The sequence below is a fragment of the Meriones unguiculatus genome, chromosome 18 (assembly GCF_030254825.1).
Source record: "Meriones unguiculatus strain TT.TT164.6M chromosome 18, Bangor_MerUng_6.1, whole genome shotgun sequence".
In the NCBI taxonomy this organism is placed as follows: Eukaryota; Metazoa; Chordata; class Mammalia; order Rodentia; family Muridae; genus Meriones; species Meriones unguiculatus.
In genome coordinates, this window is record NC_083365.1 from 29,009,000 (window position 1) to 29,027,957 (window position 18,958).

General features: G+C 40.6%; 2 protein-coding genes and 1 pseudogene across 6 annotated transcripts in view; 1 reads left to right on the forward strand and 2 right to left on the reverse strand.

Moving 5' to 3' along the window:
• Positions 1-7,529: 7,529 nt before the first annotated feature.
• LOC110555481 (elongin-B-like) lies at positions 7,530-7,841 on the reverse strand (annotated as a pseudogene).
• A 1,765-nt stretch (positions 7,842-9,606) lies between these two features.
• On the forward strand, positions 9,607-12,913 carry Emc4 (ER membrane protein complex subunit 4). 2 transcript variants are annotated; one of them, XM_021648727.2, is made up of 5 exons: positions 9,617-9,819; positions 10,127-10,241; positions 11,609-11,762; positions 11,958-12,118; positions 12,532-12,913. In XM_021648727.2, the coding sequence occupies exons 1-5, from the start codon at positions 9,734-9,736 to the stop codon at positions 12,565-12,567; spliced, it is 552 nt and encodes a 183-aa protein (XP_021504402.1). In that variant the 5' UTR covers positions 9,617-9,733; the 3' UTR covers positions 12,568-12,913. The 2 variants fall into 2 exon arrangements, with proteins under 2 accessions (XP_060227577.1, XP_021504402.1); XM_060371594.1 differs by lacking the exon at positions 12,532-12,913 and having other exon boundaries at positions 9,607-9,819; positions 10,127-10,249; positions 11,679-11,762; positions 11,958-12,108.
• A 2,195-nt stretch (positions 12,914-15,108) lies between these two features.
• Positions 15,109-18,958, reverse strand: part of Slc12a6 (solute carrier family 12 member 6) — an 86,919-nt gene continuing 83,069 nt past the window's right edge. For all 4 annotated transcript variants that reach the window (XM_021648724.2, XM_021648723.2, XM_060371593.1 and 1 more), the window contains 4 exons: positions 18,691-18,798; positions 18,351-18,535; positions 17,678-17,811; positions 15,109-15,628 (listed from right to left, as the gene is read on the reverse strand). In XM_021648724.2, the coding sequence (XP_021504399.1) occupies positions 15,537-15,628; positions 17,678-17,811; positions 18,351-18,535; positions 18,691-18,798 (519 nt within the window). In that variant the 3' untranslated portion in view covers positions 15,109-15,536. The remainder of the gene's footprint in view (positions 15,629-17,677; positions 17,812-18,350; positions 18,536-18,690; positions 18,799-18,958) is intronic.

Genomic DNA, 18,958 nt, shown 5'->3' on the forward strand with positions numbered 1-18,958 from the left:
ATAAACAACTAGAACTCAGAAAGTGATTGATAAGTTTAAGAGTTAAAAACTAAAATATAAAAATTAAACAGAATTTTGTGTTCTGATGCAATTTATGATTATTTAACATATGCTTTAATGTAATTATTTAATATATAATAAATGCTCCTGTGGGCATTTAGGATATACCTACACTAATTGGAGCTAAGAGGCCACTAGGTTATTATAATATAATGTATTTTTCTCTCTGCAGTAACAGGGTCCTTACTTAATCCAAAAAATAAAGAACGATGAAAATTGAAGGCATCCAGTTATGGCACTGGAAAAAAATATTTTTAGAATACTCTGTGTGAGCAATGTCTCTGAGAGTTTCTCAGATGCTGCCAAGCACAAGCAGGCACATGCCTCCATGTGTGGCCACACCTGTTAGCTCCAGCTGGGTGAGCTAGTGAAAGGAACTAGGGCAAGAAAGAGCGCTTCCTGGGCAGGACTCCTGCTCAGAAGGTGCTGTTGTTTTAAAATAAAAACTCAATACACATGAAGTCACTTTCTCTCAAGGTATTTCTTCATCATAAACATGAATTTCCTGATGGCCTACTCTGTAGTGAAGATCATTGCTGGGCCCTCGGTGGAGGAGAGTGAAGAGAGTAAAGACATGTTCTTTACCTCAAGAGAGGCTGGATGGTGTGGTAGCAAATGGCAGAGGCCTTGAGACTCTGAATCTGCTTTTGTAACAAAAAAAATCTCGCTGAAAATAAGGTGTTTAGGTGCCTAAAGATCAGAAAAGAACTTCAATGTTCTCATTTATGGAACTTGTTAATATATAGACTCTCAAATGGATTCTTTTCCAGACCCAGATTTTAAGGTTTATACCAGTAACGAGCTTCCCAGGTTTCCCAGCTCTCATATTTTAACATAAAGATTAAAGAAATATTTCCTGGTATTACAACAATTGAAGTATGTACAATCATACAACTTTGATACTGAGAGCACCAATACTTTTCCTATCAATAAAGTTGAGGTTTTTTTTCTTGATAACCAATAAAAATTTTTAAATAATGATTTTTTTTAATTAAAGAAGTATGGCATGGGCCTGGGGAAATAGTTCAGTTGGTATATAGTGCTTTCCTTACAAGCACAAGGATGAGAGTGCAATCCTCAGAATCCATATTTGAAAAGCCAGGTGTGATGGCACATGTTTCTAGTCCCAGTAATGAGGAGGTGGAGACAGGTGGATGGATACCCGGGCCTTCCTGGCCAGCTGGTAGACTACTCAAAAGGGGGTGGGGGAGGGTTTCCGAGTGTGGTAGCACTCATCTTTAAACCCAGCACCAGAGATGGAAGGGAGACTGGACAGGGCAGGCAGATCTCTGAGTTCCAGGACAGACAGAGCTACACAGAAAAATCCTGTCTCAAGAAATAATAATAATAAAAAAATGAGGGGGCAGCAAGATGGCTCAGTGGGTAAAGGCACTTGCTGGCTTGGGTTTGAGGTCCAGAACTGACAAAACCCACATAAAGGTAGAAGGAGAGAACAAACACCTGCAAGTTTACACACACACACACACACACACACACACAGGTCATATTAAAAAAAAAAGTGCCAGTTATGGTGCATGTGTTGGTAGGATATTCGATAAAGAAGAGGGAGGAGGGAGATCAGTAGTTTGAGGCTCACCTGAGCTACATGTTTTCTTTTTTTTCTCCCCTTGGTCACTACTCAGAGAACTGTCTCCAGGCACAAACCCGGAAAAAACACAAAGCCTGCTAACTTCATTGCTGACACACTGCCCCCACCCACCCCCACCTCAAGTCTCGAAAACTGACCAGGTGTGGTGGCATGCAGCTTTAACCCCAGGACTTGAGAAGCAGATGGGCAAATCTCTGTAAGTTTAAGGTTATCGTGGTCTATATGAAATGTTCAGAGCAGCTAAGTCTACGCGGTAAGAGCCTATCTCCAAACGAAGAAACAAACAAAACCTAGATGACAGTGCCTGCAGAATGACACCTGGTGATGTCCTCCGGCCTCTGCGTGCACACGCATGCAGTCCCAGCCCCTCAGAGACTTGCAATCATATGAACATAAGTAAGAATAGCCCATGCATATTTTCCATATAAAGGTGGCCGATTCCAGGCTTTCCCGGAGGGCAGTCAGCAAGGGATTCGATCACTCATCTTTTCCTTGTGAGTGAACAAGGCAGCTGCGTTAGTCTTCCCGCCTCATTCCCTGCAAGGTGTGGGACCACGTGGTGGCAATGTGTAAAGAAACCCACACCCACAGACACCATAGGGTAAAGGACTCTATGCAAAGACCTATGTACACCTGTTAGTGGAATTAGGAGTGGAGTGGAGGAGGCTTTGAGCTGGGCCTGACAAGCTGGGTAGGATTCGGATTGGTTTGCTGTTCCAGACAAAGAACAGGAAATGTGAAGTATGTGTAAGGATCACTGTCTACTCCATTTGAATAGAGTGAAGACAACTTTGAAGAGAGGCAGGCAGCACAAAGACCAAAAACTTATGTAGGCACCGGCGTAAGCACTTGAGTTATCAAGAGGCAGTGGTTGGAGGCATTTGAGCACACAGAGTGACAGTGACTTCATTCTTCTGCCAACTCATCTGTCATGTGGGTGCAGGATGGCCAGGGAAGAGCAAGCAGAGCTGTAGAATAGAACCTTAGTTATGAAGACCTAGATCAGAAGTATAGCATTGGCCGCCTTGTAAATTTTGTTCATCTGCTCAGACTGACATCAAGAGAACAGTGTTTGAAGAGACCTGCCCACAGCCACAGAGCCTGTTTCATAAGCAACATCTACTGCTCTGCTTAAAGCACCTCTGGAAAATTCCAGCCAGTTGACTTTGGCAAAGTCGATCCCCCTCTTCCTGTACAGGCTGTGGAAGGAAGTAGCAGCGCCGTGAGATAAGGCAGCTTCTGTTTTATTAGACTCCTGGTTGTTTAGAACACCACAATACGGACACCCTGCTTTGTGCTAGTAACAGCAATTTTGTTTGTTTCCAGTGGATAGAAGAGAGAAGTGATAGTGGGGATTCTGTTGTGAAGATAACTTGTTTCTGATGCGTGTGTGCAGCTCCCTCTCTTAAATTGTTTCATCCAGGAAGCAGTACTTTTAGAGGTGATATTTGAACCTATGAATAGTTCAAATCCTAAGTGTATGATTCTCTTACAGAGTTGTACTGACAAGGATGTTCACAGCAACATTTTTTTTTTTTTTTTGTAATAGCGAAAGATGGGAACAATCTCAATGTCCATCAGCTGGAAACTGACCAAATTAGCATGCACCCATGCTACATATACTTTTTATCTTTGGAAACAATGAGCTAGGTCTGCATGGTGACAGACATGGAAGACATTCAAGACAGATTAAATAAAATAGAGTAAGTTAATGAGAGAGTTTAGTATGTTCCTATTGATGTAATGAGTATATTCAACTCAGAGTGTATTACTCTGTGTATGTATGTGTGTTTGTTTGTATATGAAGGTCAGTTCTTCCCCCCACCCCCCACTATGTGGATCCCAGAGATCAAACTCTAGCTGTTAGGCTTGGTGGCAAGTGTTTATCCACTGAGCCACCTCTCCAGCTCCCTGAATATATGTTTTAAGGAATAACTTTATCTTTTGAAGGACTAAAAGTTACTGAATTCTGCTCCCCCTTTGTATTAGTTGCTTAGGCGGACACAGTAAGGTATTGGTAGCATAGATGTCAGAAATTTACATTCTCACTGTTCTGGAAGCTGGGAAGTTCAAGGTCCACGTGTGAGCTAGTTCCATTGGGCAGGGGGTGGGGGTGGGGAATAGGGTTCTCTTCGTGGTTTGCAGGGGGCTGCTTTCTCACCGAATTCTCACATGGTGGGGAGGGGGAAGAGAGCTGCTTTCTGTCTCTTCTCTTGTCTTACAGGGTTACCAGCACTATCATGAGGGCTCCACCTTTATGACTTCACCCAGACTAAATGCTTCCCAAAACACTATCTCCAAAAAATATCACACTAGGGATTATGATTTCAACAGAAGAGATCTGTGAGAGACACGGACATTTAGTCCATCACAGTCCTTCAAAAATCTAAGCTTGCCCTGATTGCTGTTGCAAAAATTAACACAAAGGAAAACTAAAGGTCTTGGACTGGTCATTCAGACTTAGAGTCAGTTTAGCCCACTTTCAAGAGGCTTAAGTTGCTCTCTGGAATGAATGGATGGATCCAGAGTAACCAAACTTGGAGAGGCCTGTTAGGCCATCAGTGTTATGTCATTATGACTCATGCTATGGATGTCGTTCTTATCCTCTAATGGATTCTGTGGGAATGGCAACCCTCCCAGCTTCCTAAGCAAGTGCTGGAGGGAAGCACACTATAATGGGGACTTGTTACAATGTGAATTGCACAACAACACTCTTGAGATGAAGGTACGGTAATTGCCAAGAAGAATGGTATGACTAAATCAACATAATTTCAAAATGCCACACCACTAGTTAGTGTTGCCCTGGCAGGAACACCTTGTGACACTGCACTCATGAATCAGAAAATGAAAAATTTAAAAATTAGAATCCATGTAGAGATTACGTGGCTACCCAACAGTAATTAGCAAGCTATGGTCTTCCTGCCCCACTGCCCCACTAATGTGATTTAAGAACACATACAAATTAGGGGGTCGAAATTTCCTTTTAAGACTCCATTATTGACACAGAAAAAAAAAATCATCATAAGAGATGGTCTTTGAGATGGTGATAGCACAGTCAAACTAACAAGAATTTGCAAAGGCAATCTATTTTATTGACACAGCAAAAAGGTTTAGGGACTATTATACACACTGGACTAACTGGCTGGACAAGAAAGGGTAGCCAAGTAGAAGTATCATAGAGATGCTAAGACAAAAAATAAAATTCTGTAAAAGATTTCTCTCTTTCTTTCCCTCCCTTCCCCCTGCCCCATCTATTCTTGCAAATCTGTTTGAATAAAAAGTTTCCTCATTCAGGTTTTAATGCAAATGCAACTGTTTGGAGAAGAAATAACTTTTCTGACTTTCAGGAGGAGGCAAAGGATGAATATAGAAACAAGTACAAAAGGTGTGGAGGTTGTAGGTCAGGAACAGAGCAGCCACCTAGCTTGTATGGGGCCCTGGATTGATGCCCAACATGGCAAGATTAAGCAAATGAACATAAACGTTCAGGTGTCATATATTATAAAAGTCAAACAAAATAACTCATGAGCTACCAAATTGAGGACGTAGTTGTGTATTTTTTATAACTAAAATGTTTGCTAAAAAATACAAAGTAAGGGAAATTTAATGTTTATTTTACAGTTTTAATATTCTAAAATTTCCAATGAGTTTTCTAGTTCACTTCTGGTCCAGCCAGAGGCACATAAAGAGGCTCTCAAAAACCGATAATTTCTGCTTGAATCCATTTGTAACACTCAATCTTTGCAATTTTGGGGCAATGACATGCTTTTGTTCAGTGCTTTTTAGGTCTTCCTGTAGAGCAGTATCAAAAGAACCACAAGAAAAAAATACTGATGTCCTGGACCCACCCAGAGTGAGGGAATCAGAATCTCAATTTGAAAGTCATGAACAGGCACTAGTGATTTTTTTTGTTTGTTTGTTTCAAAGGTACTTTATTGCTTTCTTCAATGTCTTCAATATGTCATCCCTTTATGAATACATGATTCTCTTATTCAGCATCACCTATGGGTCAGTTTTGAAAAACTCTTAAGTTAGAAGACCAGCTAGCATGATTACTGTTCTCTTCCTTTAGGATGACTGCCAATAGGACGTATGTCCCACTCTATTCCAATCTGTGTTGCCGTATGTCCACACAGCAATACAGAAAATGCTTTCAGTTGCTCAAACACCATTATTATATTTACCTTCCTTGCCACAGCTTTTAAGATACTCTGAACTTTAAAAACGCTGAGTGTGTTTCAGCCAAGGGAAACACTGTGGGCCGAAGACTGAACCGAGGGAACTGTAGCAGCCGCTTTGGTGCAAGCTCTCCCTAGCTACCCTTGCGAAGAGTCTCGAACAACAAAATCAGGCATCCGCATTTTTAAGTGCTCCCCAGATGATTCTCACACGCCTCTGTGCTTCTAGGCTTAGAGTTTTGTAACTAATGCCAAAAGCACTTCCAGCGCCATTCAAAGACCTAGAAAAAGTGTGGGAAACAAGCGAAAAATGATGAGATCTTAGTTTTTCTTTGGGTTATCTATCAGTTGAGCCTTTTGTTTTTCTTTTCTAGAAGCGAATGTAGATGGAAAGTATAGGAGGCAAAATGTTTTGTGTGTGTGTGTGTGTGTGTGTGTGTTTGTTTGTGTGTGTGTGTGTGTGTGTTTGACAGTGTCTATGTAGTCCAGGCTGGCCTGGACGTCAACATCCTCTTGCCTCCACTTCCAGAGTGCTGGGATTGCAGGCAGGCTCCACCACAACCAGCACAAAATATTATTTGTTGACAGGAAGTATAACATATTCTAGAACTAAAGGGTACCCTTAGAAATCATCTCATCTACATTTATTTTACAGATGAAGAAATTAAGATCAAGAGGGTCCCTAACTGAGCACTCTGGTAGCTCATGTCCATTCTGCTTGGAATCCAGATTTCCTAGGCTTATGAAAAGAACATACTAGGAAAAAAGTGAGGTTAAGGAACCCATACTGGTCTCATAGCCCTGTGTTCAATTCCCAGCACCTGTGTCTCACAGCTAACAACCACTAGTAACTCCAGTTCCAGGATCTGACACCTTTTGGCCTCCTCAGACAACTGCACTTATATGCACATATACCCACTCACACAGAGACACACACAAACATGTGCATACATAATTTTAAAATTCCCAATAACAAAAAACCTTTCACATCAGTCTCCCTTTCCTTACTAAGCACACTCAAAACCCCGGTTTTCACACACACACACACACACACCTCTACATTAACGATATCCTGATAATCTTTTAAAAAGAATAAGATGATCTAACCACAGTAGTGCAGGCCCTATAATCCCAGCACTCGGCAGGCAGAGACAGAAAGATCAAGAGTTCAAGGCTATCCATTGGTTACAGAGTAACTTTGAGGCTGGTCTGAGCTATGTGAAAGTCTGTGTTTTTGTTTTTAACAAACAAACAAATAAAACAATGATAAAGAAAAAAGCAAATGTAGCTTGTGGAGATGCCCTTCATTTTTCTGCTGAAGTTTTCTGACATGCATAGAGCAGTTGTTCCTACTGTATTCTATCGGATGTTAAAAGGAGTTTTAAGAAATAACAGAAAAACAAATATAAAACCAAACCAACCAACCAAAAAAGGCCCTGCACTAATCTTGGGAGACGGAGGTGAGCTAATCTCTGTGAATTTGAGGACAGCCAGGTGTACAATGTGTGACCCTGTATTAAAAAAAATACAAAAACAAAATGAAACAAACAACAACAAAACCCTCCCACTGTCAATAAAACTGTTAATAAGAAAACTAAAAAGAAACTCTAATAACTATTTTGTTTTGAAGTTATGTCTTTTTGACTGGGGGAACGGGCCTCTCAGGGATGGGCGTGGGGCGTTTATTTCATAGCTTGTTCATTGGCATGGACTCCAGAATCCTGTGGCTTCACCACATCTGGAAACTCGGGAAGGCTGGAGATGGGTTCACTGTGCAGGGCTTGGACAGCGTCATCTGCTGGAAAGACCAGAATACTTTGGCTGGGGCTGGTGGCCTTGCTGTCTGGCCCAGAACTGTTTCCTCATAGAGGAGCTGGTCATTCTTGCACAGTTGCTGCTTGAGGATGCCCTTAAAAATGCATTTCAGTGCTCAACTCCTTGGAATTCATGAAGACAGTGGTCTTGTGGGACCGGGTCATGAGAAACATATACATTCTGGCAGCTGATTTGTGATTCCATGTGCCAGTGTGGCCATGCTCTGCCCTGGAACCATTTTTTAATGGTTTACTATACTATACTAACAGTACTGAAAATACCTTTTATGTGAGCATAATACAACACACAATTATTTCCCAAATTTGATCTTGGAACCCTTCATCTCATTCCAATGACTTTATCTTTTCTGAGACACAATTTAGCAGATTACACAACAAAGATTCCTGGGGTAAAGAAATAAATTTTCTGGCTTACTCCTTGAGGCAAAATAACTGTGCTTTATAGTTTAAACTTTCATATAGAAAGAAGGAATACTTCTTTATAATAGAAATATGTGATTGCATTGACCAACATAATGTTTTAAAAAACACTTTCAAAATTTATTAGCGAATGAGCATCCTGAAAATTAGACATTACCTGAAAACTATTTCTTAGTAAAATATTAATGTTTGTGATATATATCTTATTTTATATTTCGTTTTACATAAGTATAATTATAGCCTATTTCTATCATGGCATATTTAAATACAATTTAGTCAGTGATGTTTTTTTTTTTTTTACCAATAGTTTTGCTTTTCATGGCTTAGGTTATCTGAAAGTAGTTACCCTAGTTTCAACTGTGTTCCACAAATGTTAAAAGGAAAATTCTAGATATATGTTTTAAGTTGCATTGTTCTTTGTAGCATGATAAAATCTCATGCCCTCCACCACTCTCCTATCCTGGATGTGATTCATAATTTTCTCTTATTTGTACATAGAACTGCAAAACTGGAAAATAAAGCAAGGGTGAGAATCTTCAGTGTGTGCAGATCACCATTATCTTTAAGGGTCAAAAATCTTAATTGGCCAAGAAAGTCTTTTCAGCCTTATCTTCAACCACATTGTCACTATAGCCTCTTCCACAAAATTCCAGCCATAACAAATAACTTTGGGATAATATAAATAAAATCAAATCAAAGAAATAAACAATCTACTGCTGTGAACTGATAATTTAGAAGTGAGCATTTTAAATAATAATTCATTAAAAATGTACATACTTTTTTGATCTAGCAATTCCACTCCTAGTATAATACCTTAAGGAAAAATGTTCTAAATGATTTTTCACACTAACACTGAATTATAAACGGGGTGAGAGGGCAGAAACAATTTTCCAGTAATAGGCCAAATTACAATACAGACAAGCCACTGAAATATAAACTCAATTTTCCAGGAATAATAATGTCTTATGATAAAAAAATTAGATTTGGTTACAGGTCCTATTTAATCTCACAACAGATCAAAGTAGGCGATTACTCAATTTTTTTTTTTGTTGTATGATGCAGGTGGCAATGACTTTAACCTAGTCGAGCTGGCAGTCAGTAGTGAAAAAATTTAAAAAGGAGATCAGTTAAATCTGAGCCCACGTGTCTTTCCCAATCCAGTGTCTACCTTAGTGGTTTAGTTTGCGAATTAAACAGAAACAAATTTAAACAGCAAAAACCAAATATATAGTTTAGAGGCTAAATAACTCGCTCAAGGTCATCCAAGTCCGGGTGACCCCAGGATTAAAAGAGGATTTCAGTTTCGTGCCCTCCTTGGCTTCAATTCATGTCATTACGGACTTCACTCCGGTGACTTGTACTAAGCGACCAGAGCACAATAAGCGTTCTATTTACAGAGAGGTTTCAGAAAGCTGGTATTCCGGACGCCTGTGCGGCTTTTTTAAGTGGCCGGGACTCGTTCTTTCTTACTTCCGACAGCGTTTCCTGGGAGCGCGTGACGTACATACCCCGCGCCGGAAGTGCGCTGTGGCGAAAGCAAGGAAGTCGGAGTGCTTGTAGTCACCGCTAGTTCCGTCGATAGAAACGCAGCGGCGGGAGCGTCAACGCACCTTTAGCTAGCGGCTGCTGTCATGACGACCCAGGGGGGCCTGGTGGCCAACCGAGGCCGGCGGTTCAAATGGGCCATTGAGCTGAGCGGGCCGGGGGGAGGCAGCAGGTGAGTCTCTACTGAATCTCCTGGTCTGAGCCTTACGCCAGAACGGCCAAAGATCCAGCGGGCCTGGGCCTCAGGTGTAAGTCTCCGACACTGCTGGGTTTAATACAGACGTCCCCAGAGTAACTTTTGGCTGCGGAAGATCCCCTAAGGATCTTTAGTTTTTCCAAGAGGCTGAGGACCGACGAACGCACGAGAAGCTCTACTCTGTGTAGCTACTCCGAAGGCCTTCGTTCCTGTGCGTGATAGAGCTAGAAACCGTATTTGGGAAGTTGCAATTTTAGTCTCTTGATTTGGTTTGGTTCTTTAGGGGCCGAAGTGACCGGGGCAGTGGACAGGGAGACTCACTCTATCCAGTCGGTTACTTGGACAAGCAAGTGCCTGATACCAGCGTGCAAGAGACAGACCGGATCTTGGTGGAGAAGGTACAGAGGTATTAGTAGTGTTGCAGTAGCATTTGGGCCAGTCGGGTCTCGCCTTACTCTCCGGAGTAGAGGTAAAGATAGCCATTACCTGAGTGTTTGGGAGCTACACTGCTTTAGGTTCGTATTACAGTATCTTTCATATGAGATCCAGAAGCGGTTAATAATTGAAATACCTTTATGAAATAGGTTGAAAAATGGCATCTGTGGCAGCACCTTCCTGTTGCTTCCTGTTTTTCCTGCTTTAGTTCCCAGACGGTAATACTTTGAGTCTGTCCTGGACCAGCATGGCCTCAAACTCACAGAGATCTGCCTGCCACTGCTTTCCTAAATTTTGGTATTACTGGTGTGTACCACTGCACCCGGCTCATAATGATCTTTTAAGGCTTGGGTATTTATGGAATTTGAGTTGTAGAATTTTTAGTTTTGATCTGTTTCCTTTTAAAGGAGTTTGTATAAGATATACTTTTATTTTTAGCTTTAAATGGTTAGAATTTACCAAGGGAAATGATCTAGGGTTAATTATAGGGTCAACTTTGTGAACTGCCATGGAACTGCTTTTCTTCTTTTTTTTTTTTTTTCTTATGCCATTTGCTAAGTCATGTTTCTAAAACTTTGTCCATTTCAAATAGTCCAAGAATTTAAACTATGGCCAGTGTTGTAACTGCAGGATGTGTAGAGCTATCTCCCTTCCCTTCTGGGCAGGAAAGAACTGTCCTTTGCTCCTTTCTAATTTGTCAGGTTTACCAGCATTGAATTTATAATCTTGGCAAAAAGACAGGTTTATCTTTGATGATTCTGTTTCATTAATGACTTCTCATTTTTGTTTTCTTCTCAAAAATACTTTAATTTACTTTGTTCTTTGTCTAACTTTGATGAAATAGATGCTGAGTCTTTAAGATCATTCATTTCTAGTTGGTATGGTGGTGCACATCTACAATCCTACCAGCTGGGAGGATGCTCAAGTTGGAGGTCAATCTAGATATAGCAAGATCTTGTTTCAAGGAACAGAAAGATTATACATTTCTCAAAACTTGCCAGGAAGTGGTGGCAAGTTTTAATCCCGGGAAGTAGAGGCAGGCAGTTTCCTGAGTTTGAGGCCAGCCTGGTCTACAGAGGGAGTTCTAGGACAGCCAGGGTTACATGGAGTAACCATCTTGAAAAACAAAACAAAAAGATCTCTGGAAAACTTGTATAGGGGAAAATGTAACATCAGAGAAGTAGGACTTGGCATCAATCTGAAGAGGGGGTGAAGTTGAAAAAGTCAGTTTAGTCAAGAAGAGAATTGAAGCTGCTATTGATTTTAGTCATATGGTAAATGTGAGACTGAAGCGTAGTGATCAGAGGTTCAAACTGTGTGTTTGTTTTAGCGCTGCTGGGACATCGCCCTGGGTCCCCTCAAACAGATTCCCATGAACCTCTTCATCATGTACATGGCAGGCAATACCATCTCCATCTTCCCTACTATGATGGTGTGTATGATGGCCTGGCGACCCATTCAAGCACTTATGGCCATTTCAGCCAGTAAGTATTCATAAAATAATTTATAAAATTCCTGGGTGCTAAGAATCAAAGGTAAATTCTTTGGCATATTTTTGCAGGATGGTGGTGGTAGTTATACTAGTTACAATCATATTTTGGGTCTTGTGTATAATTTCATGGTTGGTTTCATTCGTATTGGGGGAAAGAAGGTTTTTACAATGTCTGTTATCCCAACAGCTTTCAAGATGCTGGAGAGTTCAAGTCAGAAGTTTCTTCAGGGTTTGGTCTATCTTATTGGAAACCTGATGGGTTTGGCATTGGCTGTTTACAAGTGCCAGTCCATGGGACTGTTGCCTACACATGCATCAGATTGGCTAGCTTTTATTGAGCCTCCTGAGGTATGGTTAAAGTTAAATTTCAGGCAAATGGAATGTATGATGAATAACTAGTTCACTTGATGGTAGGGAATTAGAGATGATACTGTGAATTCATTTCTTTTGTTAAAGTTTTATTTTTACATTTTTATTGCATGCCTCTGTGTGTATGAGTGTGTGTGTTTTAGAGGTTAGAGAACAATTTGCAGGAGACAGTTGGTTTTCTCCTTCTGTCATATGGGTTTTGGAAATTGAATTCAGGTCATTGGGTTTGGCAGCAAGTGCCCTTACCCTCAGCACTCTCAGTGGCCCAAGAGTTCATTTCTTAAGTACAACATCACTATGTATTTGGAAGTTACAAGGTCATGTATAGCAGAGCTTGTGATTAACTAAGAAGTAATTTGCCATTCACCTCTTTACTGTTTCTTTCTTTTTAGAGAATGGAGTTCAGTGGTGGAGGATTACTTTTTTGAACCTGGAAAAGCAGCACCTGATGTCATGTATCTGGGCCTCATTTGCAGTCTGTTTAAGCTGATGACTGCTAAGTATGTTCACTTAAAATAATCACGCATGTTGAGAAGAACCAAAAAGCCTGCATTTTTTTCCATAGTGAGGAGACAGAGTCTACAAGGACAGTGTACAGCAAGTTATGGCAGAAAAGAAACTATGGCACAAGTTCTGACTGAAAATAATGTAGAAAACTTTATTTATGTTCCCAGCACAGAGCAAAACAAACAAAACCAGAGTCTATGTAAACAAAAGAATAGCAGCTGCTAAGTAGCAGCATCTCCTTTCAATAAATTAAATGGTTGAGAACAATGCTTTACAAGTGTCACAAGTTCCCCTTAAATCTATTTTAATATTTCACTTCTATATCGCACAAGCAGACTTTTTTTTTTTTTTTTGGAAGCTGTGAGAAACTAATGCTGGATTCAAATTATACATGATGAAAAGAAAAATAAACCAGGAAAAAAAAAAGCGTGTAAATATGCTTACAGTGTAACTTATTCTAATATCCACAATAAGGAACTTTTTTTTTTAACATTTAGGGGGAATGAGGATTGGGGGATCCTTTGGGCCACAAAAAAGAAAGCAAAAGAAGATGAGACAGAGTCTACAGCAGTGACTTTTCCTCAGGCACGAGGAAGCGGCACCTGTCAAGCAGACCCTACAGTTCAAACTCCAGCTTTTAAGGTAGCTATGGAAGGCCGAGGAGGAGAATGAATGTTACAGCCTGCCTTTCTAAACTCATACGTAAGACACAAAAGCTGGGTCTTTTAAGAAGGCAGGAGAAGGTCTTTCTCTTCCTTCTTGAAACATTTGGCCCCTTCCCCTAAGGTGCATTTTCTCTCAAGTTTTCAGTATTGCTTTATTTGCAGTGATTAAAAGAGATAAGACACTTTGCAGACAGACAACATAAGCAACACATAAACATGAAATGCTCTCGACAGAGATGAGTATAAATCTGGCCTAATAACCATTTTTCCATGTAACAGTGATTTTGTGTTTTGACAACTCAAATAATAGCTATATTAATAGCCACTAATTTTCTTACCCTTTAAAAGATTGTTACGTAGCTCTAACCATATGCAGCCTTTCTAAAAGTAATCCTATTCTCTGCCTGTATTTGATATGGAAAAAGTATGAATCACTTTGGTCAGGGATAGGTATGTTAGGCAGTTCCTGGGCAGGATGGCTTTTACAGAATGGGCAGTTAATGCCTTGGAACCCTCTACTTGAGTATAGATGACTGTACTCTACTGGAGTAGAGTCATCTATACTGCAATGGAGTGTTGAGAAGGGGACAGAAAATGGTTTCTACCCTCTGCAAGAGGAATAGGAAAAGATTCTGGATCCTCTGCTACCTTGAATGGACCTGGGAGGGTGAACAAGTCATATGACACTCAGCTTCTTAAGCCATTATTTAAAGGTTTTCTTGTGTCTTAGACTGAATTCTAGGTGTTTCATGTTTTACAGGGTAATGGAGAGTGACACAGTTTACCATCAATAAAGGTTAATTTAAAAGCAGCCACAAATGTGAGCAAGAAGACAGTTTCTTAAATAACTATCCTGAAAAGGATATGAACTTTTCATATACTTGAAAATACTGCTCAGCCACAAAAGTTTCCTAAGCTGGTAAGCCAGGTGTTCATGGTCAATAACTTAGAAAAGTAAGAAGCTGAGCTTACACAATTATTTCCTTGGCACATTTAAAGCTTTTTGAAAACAAAACCAACAGAGTAGATCATTGGCTCAGACCACTTGGTTCAGTGCCAAGTTTCTGGAGTCAGAGTGAAGAATATTGAAAGGGAAAAAGCTCAGCTGAGCATGGAGGTGAGCGCCTCAGGTCTTCACTATGGCTTTGGTGAGGAGGTCACAGATTGATTTCTTTTGTCAGGCTGATGGAAACCTGTCTGCCACTGTAGGCAGATGATTTTGGCACAGTGGAAAGGGTATGGGAAAGGGAATGGCTCTCACACGCCCAGTTCCACTGCTGAACCCCTCTAAAACCTGGAGCCTCAGAGGTGACAGCACACGGCCCTAGTGTCTCTTCCTTATGCCTTATGCCTTGTTTTGTTTTTAGACCAGTGCCTACTAAGAATAACAGACAAGACCCTCCTGGTTCACCTACATAACAACCTACATATCTTAGATAATAACTTGTGTGCTTTGTGTTGCATAGCTAACCACAGACTGTGTTTATGTACATTTTAATAGGTACTCTTTGGAATCCCCTTAGTTCAGCCACTTGAAAACCTGAAGAACATTTTTACCTGTCAATAAACATCTCTATAGTAACACTGTCTGCATTATAACCACAGAACTTTTTAAAAAAGAAAGACAGTTAAAATATATAGTGGCACAGTCCAGACAATAAAACTTGGTATTGGGGGAATCTGATCTTTAAGGAAGAAGTAGAGGCTGCAGCTATATTTCAGGTTCTGTATATTCATATTTTAAGTTTCCTTCTTGGCTTGCCACAGGCTGTCTCCACAATGATAACATTTACTTGGTGGTTTTTTTTTTTTTTTTTTTTTTAACTAAGGTGAGGTAGGCTGCCTGCTACCTCTCTGGTGCCATCACTGAACTGTGTCTTCTGAGATACATCCTGAATGTTGGAAATGAACTTGCTTTCTGGTTTTAGTTAAATTTCTAGCATATGTTTTACTTACTACCTTCAGTGTGCCAAAAGGTTCCTTTAGGCTTAGCTTGTTAATTTTGACTTGCCTTCTCCTGCCATAGAAATAGTTTTTAGGACTTGACCATTCTGATGTTGAGGGAATATTTGCTTCTGCTGGGATGGCAGGTCATATTGCAGCCAAGAGCATAGTTGGGGCTCAGCTCCGCAAGAATAGAGTGGGAGTTGTAGGAAAGAGCTGTCATCTCCATGGACAATGAGTCTTCTAGGGACAGTAAGACCAAACAATCTTCCATAAGCTGATTATGAGTAAATGGTGATCACTTCACTGCCACCACCCCGGACGAGGAGGACTCGCTCTAGTCCCTCCGTGAGTACTTCTAGGAATTCCATGTCTTCAGAGGTTGTCAAGGAAACAGGGACTGATCATAGAACTGCAAACTCAGCATGCTCCTCTTAATAATTATATACTCTGAATAGGAAAAGCCTGAACTTTGCATTCAACATCCATCTATATATCCACCCATCCATTCATTTAAGTAGTGCTATGCATTAAATCTAGGACCTTATGCTTGCTAGGCAAACACCCTGTTATGCCCAACTGTTTCACCTGCTCTTATTTTAACTTTTTAAAATTCTGAGACAGGGTCTTGCTAAATTGCCCACCTGGTCTTGACTCACTATGGCACCCAGACATACTTTTGTAATTTTCCTCACCTTCCTAAGTAGCTGAGATTACAGGCTTGCATTACCAAGCCTGGAATTGGATTACTTTTTTAAAATTAATGAATTAATTTTTTGTTTTTCAAGGCAGGGTTTCTCTGTATAGCCTTGGCTATCCTGAACTTGCTTTGTAGATCAGGCTGGGCCTCAAACTCACAGAAATCTGCCTGCCTTTGCCTCCCTGAGTGCTGGGATCAACAGGCGTGCGCCACAATCTCCCTGGACTTGGTTTTAAGTTTATGCAATAATCTTGGGATCTAGACCCTTTGCAAGACATTCTCATTTATTTTCTCCTCCCTCTCTCCCTCCTTTCCTTCCTCTCTCTCTCCCTCCAAGTATTAAGAACTGAACTGAGAATCTCGTGCATGTTGGGCAAACTTGTACAAAGTTTGTACAAATCTAGCAACCTGAGTTCAATTCCCTGAAATAAGTAGGAAAGAACACAAATACAAACATACACTTTTGAGACAGACTCTTCACTATTTAACATTAGCTGGCCTAAAACTCAATATGTATACTAAACTGGGGCCTTGAAGTCAGTGATCTGCCTGCCTCTGCCTCCTGAATGGTGGAATTAAGGGTGTGAATCATCATGCCTGGCATAAATAAAACGTTTCAAGTAGCTGGAGAAATGTCTGAGTAGTTAAGAGTACTTGATGATCTTGCAGTGGACCCCAATATGAATTTCCCAGCATGCAAATGGTGGCTCATGACCTTCTGTAACACAGTTTCTAGAAATCCAAGAACCTTTTCAGACCTTCATGGGCACCAGGCAACACACATGAAAAAAAAAGGAGGGGTAGCTGGGTAGATAAGAGACACTTGCTGTTCAAGCCTGATAACCCGAGTTTGACTCAAAGGCTGCCCTCTGACCTCCATATAAATGTGATAATGTGCACTCATATGCCTGTGTACATGTGTATTCACACACAATTTAAAGAAATGAAAGATAAGCTGGTGGTAGTGGTCTCGCACGCCTTAATCCCAGCGCTCAGGAGGCAGAGGCAGGCAGCTGAGTTCAAGGCCAGCCTGGTCTACAAAGTGATTTCCAGGACAGCTAAGGCTACACAGAGAGAAAACCTGTCTTGGGGTGTGTTTGGGGGGAGAATTTACAAGGAATGCTATCCTTTTGACAAAAATGCCAAAAAATAAGAAAAGGACTAAAAAATACCAGCTCAAAATATCTCTAGAGAGAACACACAAAATTTTTAAGTGAGGCTTTGCGAGTCAGATTTTCATACCACTTTCTTCATTAATTAAACAAATCACCCCTCTTTTCCTCAATAGTGTTGCTAAGATGGACAGTCTGTGTCATTGCAGGGCTGGAGGTTCCCATAAAAATAACCCTGGGTTGAATAGCCTCTTTTCTTTCAAGAAGTCTCAAGTGCGTCTCCCCTAACTCCATCCAAAAGAAAGAAGCTTTGCAGAGTGAGGATCCTGAAAAGGAGAATGGATGTGGGTATTCTGTCTCTGGGTGTATCACTGAAAAATAGAAGTCACGTTGCAAATTTACCACCTTGATATAACTGGGATTCAGAGACTATATAATAACCCTCTTGCCAGCTTCCTGAGAGGACACCAATTAATCTCACAGCCTTGGAAGCATCCCTACTTCTGTTCCTCTGAGGAGGAACCTGGAGAATAGACTGACTTTAACTATTACCTATTTGTCTTGAGAAGAATTCTTTTCCTATTGGTAGCTTCCCTCTTGGAAAGGATACAATTTTCATCACCTTCAGGGTTTCGGGGTGGTCCTGGCATATTCAACAAAACCAGCTTTGCTTCATGGGACTTGTTAACTATAACTTCATTGAGCTTCACTGCTGTATGCATCCGTCTCACATTGGACTGATCCCTGAGTGGGCAAGAAATCAGATAGTTAAGGCAACAAACAAACAAACATACAACAAAAAGTTATAAGTACTGTTTATTTTGATGGCTCAAACTTTTTCATGTTATCTATGGATAACGTGATAATTGCTGTTTTAACATCTCTAGTTTTCTTATTTTTTGTGTGGGTGGTGGTGATGTATTTGTGTGTGTGTGGGCAGCTTTTTGGGGAGTCCTGATGATCAAATTCAGGTACTAAAGCTTGACCTAGCACTTTGATCAAGCATCTTTACTTAGCAAGCTATTAGCCCACTGGCCTGGTTTTCTCATTCTGTTTGCTTATTTTGTTAGAATAGACAAATAATATAGAAATGAGCTATGTGGTGGAGAAAAGGATGGCTAGCTTGTTTCCAGTGTAATTGGGAAATAATCTTCATAGGCAAACAATAAATAGCAGATCTAGGCAAGATAAAGACACCTCATTCTATGCGACTGTGTTCAGATAAAGTCACATATGTCTAGGATAATGTATTATAGGATAAGCTTGTGAGTGGAAGCACTTACGGACGCATATTAAGTAGGTCCTGGAATCCTTCTATTGACTTGACCTTTTGCCCCCGGGATGCCATGTATTTATCCTTGGTCCAAGTCATGTGCACTTTTTCCTGGTATGTTTCTGTTTCTTCATCCTCATCAGAGCCAATGCTAGTTAAGCGTAGCATTGAGTTTCGATCTTTCACCAGTTGTGCCTGGGGAAGATCACAGTTATTCTCCCTCCTATTCTTTTCCTCATTCCTTAACTGACTGTAGGTTATACTGGAATAACTGACAAAATGAAAAGAAAATATTTGTCTCTATCAATGACAAGCTTGAGAACAGATGAGTTAGTTCAGGAAGGCCTCACCTCTCTGTCTCGTTCTGTTTTGGATAGCCGCATGTGCCGGAGCATCTGGGACCTCTGCTCCATCATCAGGGTGCGCTCATATGTATAGGCAGATATGTCACTGTCATGCTGCCAGATAGCATACAAAGTAGGGCACAAAGAAGGTTAACCAAATATATTTATTGTTTTAAACTGATTTTTATTATATTGCACTGGTGTTTTGCCTGTATGTATGTCTGTGTGAGGGTGTCAGATCCCCTCAAAATGCAGTTATAAATAGTTGTGAGCT